The 13,901-nt window shown below is 54.2% G+C and overlaps 1 protein-coding gene across 1 annotated transcript; it reads left to right on the top strand.

The window, feature by feature from the left end:
* Positions 1–3,020: 3,020 nt before the first annotated feature.
* MCM5 (minichromosome maintenance complex component 5) lies at positions 3,021–12,015 on the top strand. Its single transcript, XM_054277445.1, has 16 exons — positions 3,021–3,187; positions 3,954–4,080; positions 4,178–4,306; positions 5,028–5,200; positions 6,436–6,591; positions 6,680–6,846; positions 7,426–7,597; positions 7,699–7,810; positions 8,561–8,704; positions 8,979–9,044; positions 9,612–9,788; positions 9,891–10,003; positions 10,213–10,341; positions 10,552–10,694; positions 11,249–11,376; positions 11,780–12,015. Exons 1-16 carry the CDS (start codon positions 3,021–3,023, stop codon positions 11,879–11,881), a joined length of 2,205 nt encoding a protein of 734 aa, XP_054133420.1. The 3' UTR covers positions 11,882–12,015.
* The last annotated feature ends 1,886 nt before the right edge of the window (positions 12,016–13,901 follow it).

The following is a 13,901-nucleotide window of genomic DNA, read 5'->3' as shown; positions in this document are numbered from 1 at the left end:
TATACACATAATAAATTTCAATGTGTAAAGTCTTTGAGCCTGGTGTTTGCTATTATTAAAGCCTTACCTGGGGAAAAAGGAGGTGTCTTTCTTCCTCCTGGCTTTATGTCTTTTGGAGCTGCTGTCTGCACAGACACAACAATAGACAGAAGTGGGAGCCAGACTCTGCTCCCACTCAGTGCTAACAATAACCTGTTCTAAGCTGGGGCAGGTTCCTTCAGCTCCTACACACTGCTCTCTCTATTTCTAGAAACAGCACAAAATTCAGTGAGCGTGCAGAGCATTTACAGGGGGTGGAAGTGGCCCATAAGAGCTGGTTGCTATTCTGTCACAAGCAAAAGGTGATGGGACCCTCAGCTGGCTGAAACCAGGAATCTCTCCCTGAGCTGCCAGCAAAGGGCTGCATTACAGGCTGCCTCTGCAACAGCTTCATGGGGAATCAGAACTGCCAGGCATGATTTCACCTCCCAGAAGTTAAAGGCACCCCAGGTTTCGGTCAAGGTGGCTGAAATGGAGGCATCAGGCCCACAACCACTGCCCTCACCCTCAGTCCCAGGCCTTGGCACACAGGTGGCCTTGCTAAAGGCACCCCAAACACACAGCACTGCTGCAGCAGCCCACGCACACAGCTGGCTCTCCTTGCCTTCTGCTGAGGCACATCTGCAGGGCTGGGTTTGTGTCCAGCCACAAGCCCTGCCCGCTCCAGGAGCTCTCCCAGCACAGAAGAGGCTGCAGGTGGGTATGGCACTGCAGGTACTGACAAAAGTGCCGTGTTATCACCCAGAAAGCCTCTGTGATCAACCTGTCTCCATGATGTGCCTGTTCTGGCTGTGACCTTAATCCCAAAGAAACGTGTTCCTACTGATCTGTTTTAATGATCAGCACTGAACCTGCTCAAAGAACAAGAATCAGCAGGCAGGTCCTGCTGAGAATGAGCAGTGAGAAAACAGGACTGTTATCATTCTCAGGATCTTTTCCACTCTGCATCCCTTCCCCAACCCCCTTTAATAGTTCTCTCTTTGGATCCACCTGCCAGAAAAAATAGTTAATTCTTGAAAAAGATAGTCGGGTTTTTGAATAGCAGGAATATTGCTTTATAGCTATTTAAATACAAGAACTTGTTTATTCAGATTTGAATTAAGTTCTACCTATTGAGCCACTCTAAACCAGCCCAACTAAACCATTTTGTTCATTCAAACATGCTCAGGAAGCTCAGATCCCAAAGAGACAAACAAAAGCCCATGAGCTCAGAAACACACTGCACCACACTCAGCCCTCTCCTCTCCTCAGAGAGCCCGACTGCAGCCTCAGAGCTGGAAAATATAGGTTCTGTGAAAAACAACAATCACTTGTTTTTAAAATTTTAAAAAGTTTAATAGAAATAAAATGGCTAAAAAATAGTAACACAATTAGAGTAATAACAATTTGGACAAATTGAATTAAGACAATATGAGACAATAAAAACAAAGAGTTAAGGACGTCCAGGTACCTTTTTCTGGGTATCACAAGCCCAAAAAAGGACACCCGTTAACAAAGGGTTAACCCTTAAGAACAATAGCGTGTTGCATATTCATACACCTCATACATGATGCATAAATTCCATTCAAACACAGGATTCTGTCTGGTCTTCATCAAATTCTCCCCTCGAATCCTAATAGCACCTTCGAGGCGGGAAGAAGTTTGTTTCTTCTGATAAGAAGGCAATAAATTCCCTTTCTCTGAAAGATCTAGGTGTTCTGTGGCTGCTATCTCGCTGCAAGCCCTTTCTGTTAAACAAAGCATCTTACATAGCATAGTTTCTATTTTAACAATTTTTATAACCTAAAACTATATTTAACACAGTACTTAAGAAAATTAATGCAGCATTGCTTTCTAACACAACACATATAATATTCATTTTAATATTTGCGAAAAGCCAATCATAAAATACATGCATTTTTCACAGGTTCTGACAGGCATCATACCCTCCCTGCTCATGCCAGGAGAGAGATGGCGCTTTGGGTATCTCACAGCCATTGCTGTCACACACAGGAGATTCCAGACTGAGCCTCAAGCCCGCAGAAATGAGACCAAGGCTTTGTTTGTGCCTGTCTATGATCGGTATGAGTACACCTGTTTTCTGTGCAGCAATGGCCTCTCTTCATTTCCCGCGGCCTGCGGCTGACCCTCCCCTGCCGTGCACTCCCGGCTCACTCTGCATTAGGGCGCGCTGTACCACGCTTTGGAAGGGCCGAACTGCGCACGCAGCGACCGGCCGGCCTTCCCCCAGGTTCACACAGAGCCATGAGGAAGGCGGCCCGGGGAACTCGTGTGCTGCGGCCCTGGAGCACTGAGGGGCGCCGGCTGTCCCAGGACACTGATTAATGCGATGGTATCGCCCGCTCCCCCTCCGCGCCCCGCCGCAATGGCGCGGCCCGCCCGCCATTTCGCCTCCCCCCGCCCTTCGCTCCCAGATTTCGCGCCACACCGCTGGGGGCGGGCAGGGGGCGGAGCGCTCCGGCCAATCAGCGGCTGCAGCGGCGCCGCGCGCTCCCTCTAGGGGCGGGACGAGGGGGCGGCCGCGGCCCAATCAGCGGCGGCGCGCGGCGGGCGGGCCAATCGCAGCGCGCGGCGAAGGAGGCAGCGCGCGCTCCCTGCCCCGGTTTGGTTTCCGCCGCGCGCCGCTTTTGCCGCGAAAAAGTTTTGGGAGCGGATTCCGGTAGGGAGCGAGGTACGGGGCGGCGGGGATCGGGATCGGGATCGGGATCGGGGTCGGGATCGGGGTCGGGGTCGGGCTCGGGATCGGGCTCGGGGTGGGATCGGGCTCGGGGTCGGGGTGCGATCAGGGTCGGGGTCGGGGTCGGGGTGGGATCAGGGTCGGGGTCGGGTTGTCCCTGGGGCACTGCGGGGAAGGAGCGCGGCCCGTGCGTGGGTTGCGGCGCGGAGCCTCGGCTGGGGCGATCCCGCGGGGCGTTGGGTGCGCCCGGGGGAAGGAGGCGGCCGGGGCTGAGGCAGCGCTCCCGCCCCGCAGCGGAGCAGCGATGTCCGGCTTCGACGACCCCGGGATTTACTACAGCGACAGTTTCGGGGGAGACGCGTCCGTGGACGAGGGGCAGGTTCGGAAGTCGCAGCTGCAGAAGCGGTTCAAGGAGTTCCTGCGGCAGTACCGGGTGGGCACGGACCGGACGGGCTTCACTTTCAAATACAGGTGCTGCTGTGGCCCCTTTTCTCCTTCTGAGCCTTGCCCATCCCCACCTGCACAGCCAGTCCGCTCTTAACCTCCCTCCTGCACTGCACACCCCACAAACACAGTAGCCGCTCTGTCTCTTCTCGTCGGCCATAAAAAGCTCAGTATTAAGAGATGCTTGTGTTTAACCTGACAGAAAAGCAGAGGTCCGGTGTTCTCACAAATTTTTAGGTAGCCAGCCAGTGGAAAAGGTAGCAGTAGAGGGATCCACACTGTCAGGCTTGCACTTAGTTCTGAGATTCAAGGTCTGTGTTTGAAGTTGTTGTGCTCTCTGGTTTGGAGAATTGTCTGTGTCCTTTAAATCAGTGCATCACTCTGCAGGTATGCCTTCCAACTCCATGAAGTTCCTTTGGCCACCTTTTGCTTATACAGTTTGGAGGCACAGCTCAACATGTTGAGAAAACATGGAGATACATCATAATCAAGGGTTAGAACAGGCTTTCACCTCTGAATTTCATTAATCCTGGCATTTTTAAGGAAAATGTTACCTGTTCTGTTATTGCTTCCTTTGCTTTATACCACATCTTATGTATAGTAATTATTATCCTACGTGCAAGTTTTTTCTCCTGGTTTATCTGCTCATGTAACTCCAGTAAATACTTCACGTTGTCACTGCAGCACTGGTATCCCTGGTCTTGTGTCACCTTTCAAAGTGGGCTTGGGCGAAAGGCTGCCCAGCTTCCCCTGCTTTCTGCCCTGCAATGCTTTGCTGTTTCCTGCCTTGCAGGGATGAGCTCAAGCGGCATTACAACCTGGGGCAGTACTGGGTGGAGGTGGAGATGGAAGACTTGGCCAGCTTTGATGAAGATCTCGCAGACTATTTGTACAAGCAGCCAACAGAGCACCTGCAGCTGGTAAGGATGGGGATTGGCAACCCAGACTATTGTCACGAGACTAGCTCTGATGTTCTGCTGTGACAGACCTACTGATGGCCCATTGCTCCCTCTCTAGTTGGAAGAAGCAGCAAAAGAAGTTGCAGATGAGGTCACTCGTCCTCGTCCCTCAGGGGAGGAGACTCTCCAGGACATCCAGGTGATGCTGAGGTCGGATGCCAACGCAGCCAACATCCGCAGCCTGAAGGTGAGTGAAGTGAAGCCTGTGGTGTGATTGCAGAGCAGCTTTGGGAATCTGGTCTCATGGCTCAGGACAGGTTGTTGCTGTTCCTTTGAGGGTTCCCAGGGAGTACACGGGGACCCCCTAAGCTGTAAGTTCCCTGATAGCAGCAGGCAGGCAAGGAGACCCCACACAGATTCTGAGGATGCTCATTAGGTGAGGGTTTATTGGGGGTCCCACCCCCAGGAGCAGCATGGTTTCTGAGGGAGAAGGGGGAAGGGGGAAGAGAGGGAGAGCCTAGGGAGAAAAGGGCCAAGAGAGAGAAAAGGGCCAAGAGAGAGCAAAGGGCCAAGAGAGAGCCTCGTCTCCCTCGCACAGTTTTACAGGGAGATTCAAAGTGAGAACAGAATAAGCCTTGGGCCAATGGGATTACAGATACTTACATGATACTTCAGGGGAGGATCATAGGCTTGGAATAAACTGTACATTTTCAAGGGGTGAGACTGAGCGTACCATTTAAATAAAATGTAACACCACAGCAGGTCACTCACTAATTTACAAGCAGTGTTACTCTGCAGCTCAGATCTGACTGCAGAGGGCTGTTATTGCTGGTTCCTGCTGCAGGGACGTTATTGCTGTTGGTGGTGCTCTGCACAGAGTGTTCTGTCCTTTGCTCTCGTGCTTTGTAGATTCCTCTCCATCTTCCATTGATGGTTTTCTTACCTTCCCTTCACCTTTGCCTTTTCAGTCTGACCAGATGTCCCACCTTGTGAAGATCCCTGGGATTGTAATTGCAGCAACCCCCGTGAGAGCCAAGGCCACCAGAATCACCATCCAGTGCCGCAGCTGCCGCAACACCATCAGCAACATCGCCGTGCGCCCGGGCCTGGAGGGCTACGCCCTGCCCAGGAAGTGCAACACGTAAGGCCTGACAGGCTGCAGGGCCAGGAAAGACTGCATTCCCTCCTCCTGCTCCTGCTGCATCCCATGCATTGCAGAATCCCTGCCCCACAAGGCAGCAGCATCTGCACGGCTCTGCCTCTGCCCTTCGTGCTGCCCCTGAGCCAGTGTGCAGTTCTGGCTGGCAGGTTCCAGCTGTCCCTCTGTGGGCGTGCTGGCTGTGACCCTGCACGGTCAGTGCTGCGTGCAGCGTTGAGTGACCGTGTCCAGGGAGTTCTTCTTACTCATAGGGAGTTTCACCTGTTGTGCCTAAAGCATCATTCCTGCCTCCAGCTGTCCCATAATGTTGTTAAGTTGATCCTCTCTTTTCCAAACAAACTCCTTGCTTCCACATTCTCACTCCTGAGTGGGCTGTTTTGTGTTACCTTCCTTAGGGATGCTTTTCTGCTAGCCTTTTTATCCTGCTTTACAGCTCCTGGTACTTCTGAGAGCTGTGAGCATTAGACTGCCATTGTGCTGCAGCTCTCGAGGCAACCAGTCCTGGTGGGTTGTGTCTTTGGGCTCATACCTGCCAGTATATATTTTCTGCACCTGAACTCTAATGCATCTTGAGAGGGGTTTGGGCTAGGGATCATTCCCAATGTGTGTGGTCTGTAAAGCACCTTGTTCCTGATCCCTGACTGCATGAGTGCATCTGCTCTCTGGTGTTGCCCTACCTGAAAGCCCTGCATGGAGTCAGGCATCAGTCACTCTGAGACAGCAGCAGGACGTGGAGCTGCTCTTTGTCTCAGAGAACTTGTAATCTAGCTAGGCAGATACGGCTGGAGAGACTGGGAGGTGGATGTCAACCTTGTCACATTGCTAATTGCTTTCTCACCAGAAAGCACTTAACATTTGCTTTGTGCATGAGATTGTAAAGAAAAACGCTCTGCCGTGTCACCGAGTCTGTGCTGCTGCCCTCTGTGTAATTAATGAATTAGAGCTAGCAGGGGAGGGGTGGGAGGCAGGGAGAGTGCTCAGACAAGTGTCACCCTGCCTCTGCTTGCTCTCATGTACACATTTGGCACTTGTAGAAGACAGGACGGAGAGCTTGCTGGCCTTTGGTGTGGCCCCATGTGTCTGCCCTTAGCTGCTGATGTGGCACTGCTTGGAGGGGCAGCTGTCCCTTGCTGTCCCTTGCTGTCCCCTCCTCAGGTGCGCTCCAAGGGGTGGCTCCTCAGTGCTAACAGCCTCCCCTGACTGATCTCTCTGCACAGAGAACAAGCTGGCCGCCCGAGGTGCCCTCTGGACCCTTACTTTATCATGCCAGATAAGTGCAAGTGCGTGGATTTCCAGGTCCTGAAGCTGCAGGAGTCTCCAGACGCCGTGCCGCACGGGGAGATGCCCCGGCACTTGCAGCTCTACTGTGACAGGTACTGGCACAGCCCTGCCACCCTGCCCCTGCTGGCTGGTGCTGCTGCCATCCTTTCCCACCACCATGCTCTGCCTGTCTCCCCTTAGGTACCTGTGTGACAAAGTTGTCCCAGGGAACAGAGTCACTATCATGGGGATCTACTCCATCAAGAAATCTGCACAGAGCAAGAACAAAGGCCATTACAATGTGGGGGTGGGCATCCGGAGCGCTTACATCCGCGTGGTGGGCATCCAGGTGGACACAGAGGGCTCAGGTGAGGGCTGCTTTTGGTGTGCATTTGGTCTGTGTTGGTGGCCTGGTGTTGGGAGACACTTCCCACCCTGTTCCTGAACAAGGAAGTGATCCCTCAGCAAGAACTGTTTGAAATCACAGCCTCCATCCTTCTCTGCTGTTTATGTAGCAGAAAGTTCAAGCCATTCCAGGCTCTGACTTGTCCTGGGCTCTCTATAGTCATGTCCTGTAAGGCTTTTTCCCAGTCATGTTAAATGGGAGGTCTCAGCCTGGGTCCTCCAGGGCTAAGCCATCCCTGAGGATCCCAGCTGAAGTCCATGGTTAAGACTGTATTTAAAACGTGGTCCTGACTGTAATTCTCCCTCTGGTTCCTGCAGAGCTGCTTTGCCCAAGATCCTTGCTTTTTCTTACCAGCCTCTAAGGACACAGCCTGCCTTGCTGGGTTAGCAGATGCTTGCCCTCTCCACCCTTCCTACCTGGTGGCACTTGGCATCATTTTCAAGAGGGGATTTTGGTTGCAGTGTGCATGGGGAGAGTGATACAGTTTCCTCTAAGACCTCTATTTGTTCACTGTTGCATCCTTTCCCTCATCCCTGTACAGGACACAGCTTCAGTGGCTCGGTGACCCCTCAAGAAGAGGAGGAACTTCGTCGCCTTGCTGCCATGCCCAACATCTACGAGACCATTGCCAAGAGCATTGCGCCCTCCATCTACGGCAGCACTGACATCAAGAAGGCCATCGCCTGCCTCTTGTTTGGGGGCTCCCGCAAGAGGTGGGGAAGGGTCAGCCGTGGTTCCCAAATGCACTGTTTTGTTATGAGAATAAACTCTCACCATCTCTCCTCCCTCTCTCCTCCCAACCCCATCACTCCAGGCTCCCGGATGGCCTGACCCGCAGAGGGGACATCAACTTGCTGATGCTGGGGGACCCTGGCACGGCCAAATCCCAACTGCTGAAGTTTGTTGAGAAGTGTTCGCCCATTGGGGTACGTGGCTTGAGGTGCCCACGTGTAGTGCACCCCTTTTCTCCCTTCTGCTCCATGTCTAGCCCCAGAGACAGGACCGTGGTCATGGCAGACACCTGCCTGTGCATCCACAGACAGACGGGCTGGCAGAGGCACGAACTGCCATTTCCAGTACCAGCCTAGAAGGGATGGGCAGTGAGGGAGGGAAGGTGAAGAAGGTCATGCCTTTTATTATGCTGTGAGCCACGCTGTTAGCAAATGTCCAAAGACGTGCCTGGTGCTGCTGTTTATTGTTGAGACTTGATCAGCAGAGGGGCTGGCTGGTCAGGACAAATTAAGTTGACTGCATCTCAGGCACGGACCTCCAGCTTGAGCCCAGGCATAGAATTATGTTTTCAGCTGTGTTTTTTTGTAGTCTCTATTAAACTCAGCCTCTGACTGTATTGTTCCCTCCAGGGGCAAACAAAGCTAATGCAGCAGCCCACCAAACAATGAATCACTCCCTCTTCTGTACTTAATATCTGTGTTTGTGTCTGCATGCCCTCCGGTGTGTCACAGCTGCTTAGTCTGAGGCTTGGGATGAGGCAATAGCCCTGCTCTTCACCCAGCACATCTGCTTTTTGCATGTGCTGAGGGCTTTTCTTGGAGGTTCTTCCTTTGGGAGCTCTGGATTTTGTGGTGCCAGGGATGTTTTGTCTCTCAGCTGGAGCAGTGGCCTCCTGGGTGCTGCTGCAGCTGATGTCCTGTCCCTTTCCTTGTTCCACATCCTAGGTGTACACCTCAGGAAAAGGCAGCAGCGCTGCTGGCTTGACAGCCTCAGTGATCCGTGACCCTGTCTCCAGGAATTTCTTCATGGAGGGAGGAGCCATGGTGCTGGCAGACGGAGGAGTGGTGTGCATTGATGAGTTTGACAAGGTGCCTGTGGGAGTGGGAAGGAGAGCCCTTGGGGTGCCAGCCTGTCCCAGCAGAGCCCAGAGCTGCAGGAGGAAGGGCAGCTCCTCTGAGACTCCCTCACTTCCTTCCAGGGAAGACTGGGGATGGGGTTGCAAGGAAATGCAGTTACATCCCGCCTGCTTGGGCAGAGGTCCTCACAGACCTTTATGTTGGGGCTCACTTCAGTGAGTGTGTGGCAGAGGTGACTGATGGTGACTTTTTCTCCTTGCCTGGTTTCTTTCACTGGGATGTGAAGATGCGGGAGGATGACCGTGTGGCCATCCATGAGGCGATGGAGCAGCAGACCATCTCCATTGCCAAGGTGAGCTGTGGGTTGAGCATGCTGCCCTGAGGTGGCAATCTGAGAGCCCTGCAACCAGTGGCCACACATCATTTGCCAGAACTGCCCATTTTAGAGCCCAGGCAGTGGTATTGATGGTTGCTGGTGTCACTGAGAGCAGTCAGCCCTGCCTGGAGGCTTTGGGCAGCCTGAACTTCCTGGCTTCTCCTTGCTGGTGCCTGTCAGGCTGCACCTGCAAACCCATGCTTTGTGCCAGAGCTGCCCAGGAGGACTCAGCCCTGTCTGCCCAGTGTTTGTCTCAGATCACAAACCTGGGGTGAGGTCTCCTCTGTCTCTGCCTTGACAAAAGGTTTTAAATGAATTTACTCAGTGCTCAAGTCTCAGCTGAAGCCAGTCCCCTTCCAGAAGGACTTGTGGGTCCTGTCCCACCATTACAGAGCAACTGGGTGGTACTTTGGGGCTTTATATAAATGAAAGTGATTGACAGTGAGTCCTTGAAAATGGCTTTCAACCTTTCACTGAATAATGACCTGCTGTGACATGGAGGGGGTCTTGACACCATCCTTTTTTTTTTGCCTTCACCCACAGGCAGGAATCACAACCACGCTCAACTCCCGCTGCTCGGTTCTGGCAGCTGCCAACTCTGTCTTTGGGCGCTGGGATGACACCAAGGGCGAGGAGAACATTGATTTTATGCCCACCATCCTGTCCCGATTTGACATGATCTTCATCGTTAAGGATGAGCACAATGAGGAGCGAGACATGGTGCGTGGAGCCGCGGGTGCAGCTGGACTCAGGGTGCCCCTTTCTTTGGGAGGAGGAGGAGGCAGGGGCCTTCCTGCTCTCTGACTGCCTCTGCTTTCCCAGACGCTGGCCAAGCACGTGATGGCCTTGCACGTGAGTGCCTTGACGCAGACCCAGGCCGTGGAGGGCGAGATTGAGCTGAACAAGCTGAAGAAGCTCATCTCCTTCTGTCGGACGTGAGTGTCTGTCGGGTGTGCCTTTGGCACCTGGGAGGCAGTGGTGAGAGGCAAAGCACCCGGCACTCTGGGTGCCCTTTCTCTTAACTCCTGCCTTGGGAAGAGGCTGCAGGAGGAGCTCTCAGTGGTGCTGCAGCACCCAGGGAAGGGAGGGGTGCCCTGGGGTCCCTCCCCTTGGGCGCTGGCTCCAGCTGGTGTCCCCCTTGCAGGAAGTGTGGCCCTCGGCTGTCGGCAGGGGCGGCGGAGAAGCTGAAGAACCGCTACGTCCTGATGCGCAGCGGCACCCGCCAGCACGAGCAGGAGAGCGACCGCCGCTCCAGCATCCCCATCACTGTCCGGTGGGCAGCACCCCCTCTGGGGCTGGGCCGTGTTACTGGGCTCGTCCAGGAAGGGGCTGGGCTGTGAGGGTGTGGCCCCGAGCCCTGAAAGTGCTGTGGGGGGAGGCAGGAGGTGCATGGAGTGGGGTGGGTGGGGATGGCAGGAGCTGGGGGGAAGAAAACGCCCTTGAAGCGGCAGTAGGAAGCAGGGAGTGTCTCTGGTGGCTGCAGGCAGCTGGAGGCCATCGTGCGCATTGCCGAGTCCTTGGCGAAGATGAGGCTCCAGCCCTTCGCCACCGAGGCAGACGTGGAGGAGGCCCTGCGGCTCTTCCACGTGTCCACGCTGGACGCGGCCATGTCGGGCAGCCTGTCAGGTGAGGAGGAGATGCTCTGTGCTGGGGGTAGGAGAGACATGCTGGGCCTGGCTGCTCAGGGCAGGGAGAGACGAGCTCCTCTCTCAGGACCTGGCTGTCAAGGGCAGGTGCTAGAGCTCCTTCCTGAGCAAAGACAAAGCAATGCTTTGGGCAGCAAGAGGCCAGCGTGGGACTGTGCTTCACAGGGAGAGCAAAGGCAGACACTGTTCTGCTCAGGGGAGGGCTGGTTTGGACCCTTGTGGCCCCAAGGGCAGAGTCTAGTGCTAGGTGTGGTTCCCCAGACCTATTAATCCTCTAAGATCTTTTTCTATGGGCGTGAAGACAATGTTTCCTTGGGCAGCAGCATGGAACAAAGGGTTTGAAGAAAGCTCCAGCAGCCAGGTCCACATTCAGTTCTGTGGTTGGAGCTCCACAGCCTTTTACAGTGGAGTTGTTCATGGGTTCCCTACAGTCTGTAAGCTGTGCAGGTGTGGTGGGAGACACAGGAGCTGAGCTCTGTGTCCTGGACAGTGACAGCTGGGCAGCACAAAGGCTCACTCAGTGTCTCCCTGCAGGGGCAGAAGGCTTCACAACACAGGAGGACCAAGAGATGCTGTCCCGCATTGAGAAGCAGCTCAAGCGCCGCTTCGCCATCGGCTCCCAGGTGTCCGAGCACAGCATCGTCCAGGACTTCATGCGCCAGGTGGGTCAGGGACCCAGGGAGGGCTGGGCTGTGAAACCAGGGACCCCAGGCTGCTGCTGGGGGCATGAAACCCCTTCCTCAAGGGCAGACTGGTGAACCTTTTGGTCATGCGTTAGAAGTTGTGTGTAGAGAATAGCATGCAATATGATTGCAGAGTTTAAGGAGACTGAGGTAAGTTTCTGCAAAAGCTCTGAGGCTGTTTGGGGTCCTACCCTTGAAACCAGAACTGTTTGATTTGTGACACTGGCTGCATTCAGATCTAAAGTAGGGAAAGGGGAAGGAAGCATCAGTGTCTTGGGCTTGCTCCTTTTAGAGTCCTAGCCAGGCTTTGGCAGAGGTTCCTGCTGAGCTCCTGTTGGCTATTCCACGCTGGCTCACCTTCCCCCACTCTCCCCCTTTGCAGAAGTACCCAGAACACGCCATCTACAAGGTGCTGCAGCTGATGATGCGGCGGGGGGAGATCCAGCACCGCATGCAGCGCAAGGTCCTGTACCGCATCAAGTGACCTCCCTGTCCCAGGCTCCAGGAGGGAACTGCTGCTGCTGACACTGCCCAGGAGCAGGCAGAGTGCCCCTGGGAGCTGGGGCCTGCTCCTGAAAGAAGCTTTTCCTTGGGGAGCCCAAAAGCCCCAGGCCTCCATCTTGAGGGTTTGTGGTGGTCAGGGCGTCCCTTGTGTGCTCTGTTGCTGTGTCATGTCTGTGTTTCTTTGAACTCCAAGAGCTTTTAGTTTGTATTAAAATAAAACCTGATATTGGTAGCTTGGTGTCTTTGCCCGTGAGGGGCAGAGTGGATGGATCTCCTTCTTCCTTTGAAGGGGGTGCAGGATTTTGGATAGAAAGGTGTCCCTCCTGCCTGCCCTCCCTTATGCCCTTACTCTCACCCAGGCTCCAGCCTCATGGGCAGCACCAGCAGCCCTGAAGGCAGAAACTCATTTCTCACTCAGGGTTTGTCTATTAAGGCATGAAGCCTGTTGGCACAAGCTGTCCACTTGGGCTCAGCAGTGCAGGAGGCACTTTACCACTCCCTGTGTGCAGTCTGCTGCTTTCTCCCCCTCAGCCAGTGGAAGTGAAGGAAATTATTTGCTGTTTGTTCCCTGCTCTTTGCTAATCCCTCTTTGCTCTCTTCCTGGGCTGCAGCAGGGACACTCTTTACCCTGCAGTGTTAAAGGGTTGTGTGAAAGTCTTGCTTGAGGCATGGGCAGAGTTCCCTTCATTATCCTTCATCTCCATCCTCACTCCTTGCTCCAGTGAGGATGGAGATAAAGGATAATCCCCATGACCTGTGTGCTGTCCTCCATATAGTCCCTGCCACCTCCTCCTTTATGCCAGTGGCCTTGGGGAAGATTGTTCCACACACCAGGAGCCTCTCCTGGACACTGCCCTGTGCAGCTACTCACCCTTGCACTGCATTTGCAGCACAACCTTGCACTTGAAAAGTTGGCAGATTTTTGTTATTTCTAGCAATATCTACTGGCTCTCTCAGGTGTTCTCACAAAGATGTATGGTGCTGGTAGGGCCCTGCTCTCAGCAGCCTGTGAGGACAGTGGTGGGGGCCTTGGAAGGCAGCGGTGTTGGGTGAGCAGAGCTGCTGCCTGTGGTGGACAGGCTGGTGCCTGTGGCTGCTTTCAGGCTGAAAAACCCCAGGAGAGGCTTCAACAGCAACAGAAACGTGCAGGGCCAGCAGAGGGTACCAGAGCCTCGAGGATGCCAGATCGTGGCCCTGCTCGTGGCGCTGCCTCCTTCTCCTGGAGGGAAAACCAAGGGATCCCAATGGGCTGTGCTGTGCACTCAGTCTGGCAGCTGCCACACGAGGGCTGGGCCCCACTGCAGCACTTGGGGGTCCAACAACGTCCCTCTGCTGCTGGGTTTGAGAGGCACATGGTGCACTCCGTGTGTGGTTGTGGAGTTGGAAGTTGGAGGGGCTGAGTGCTGGTGGCATGGGAGAGACTGGCTGCAAATTAGAGGAACAGCCTTCTGCTCTTCATTCTCCCATTTTTTGGTTAGGGACAGCCTTTGTGGAGGGCTAGAAGGAAGAGAAGGCTGGCCTAGACTCCCAAAGAATAGGCCAGGATACGTCTCTCATTCTAGTGATTTTATTGCCCCATGTTTTTGCATGTGCCAAGCACCTTGCAGTGTTTCTTGGATGCCCCAAGCAATGCTGGGGCAAAAGAGGGCCCCTTTGTTTCCCCTCAGGAAAAAAAAAGGCATCTTCTGTCCTCACAGTGTTCCCTGGATGTAAAAATAAGAGGGATGTTGCTGCTCCATGGAGGGGATCATCTCCAGGAAGAAGAGTAAGTGGATGTGGGAATAACAGCCACATCCTGCCCTAGAAACTGAAGTTCTCAAAACTCCAGGTGTCTGTTAGAGAGCATCCTGCCCTCCTGACAAGCTGGCAGCATCAGGAGGGGCTCTCAGGGCAGGGTCAGCACAGGCCTGAGGCAGCAGCCTGGTGTTGTGGCTGTGTTTCTGCCACAGCCCCTGCAGATCTGGAGTAGTGGGTCCTGCAGGTCTCTCAGCCCCTGCCAG

Source organism: Melozone crissalis, unplaced genomic scaffold (assembly GCF_028551555.1).
Source record: "Melozone crissalis strain CALT ecotype California unplaced genomic scaffold, PUWL_Pcris_2 ptg000004l_1, whole genome shotgun sequence".
In the NCBI taxonomy this organism is placed as follows: domain Eukaryota; kingdom Metazoa; phylum Chordata; class Aves; order Passeriformes; family Passerellidae; genus Melozone; species Melozone crissalis.
The sequence above is the reverse complement of the archived record's forward strand: the minus strand, read 5'-3'. Positions and strand labels throughout refer to the sequence as shown.

What these genes read in the sequence shown, in the direction of transcription:
- MCM5 (XM_054277445.1), top strand. Translation starts at nt 3,021, where the DNA reads ATGTCCGGCTTCGACGACCCCGGGATTTACTACAGCGACAGTTTCGGG. An exon ending in GGCTTCACTTTCAAATACAG is followed by an intron (nt 3,188 to 3,953) that starts GTGCTGCTGTGG and finishes CCTGCCTTGCAG; the next exon opens with GGATGAGCTCAAGCGGCATT. An exon ending in AGACCATCTCCATTGCCAAG is followed by an intron (nt 9,045 to 9,611) that starts GTGAGCTGTGGG and finishes CTTCACCCACAG; the next exon opens with GCAGGAATCACAACCACGCT.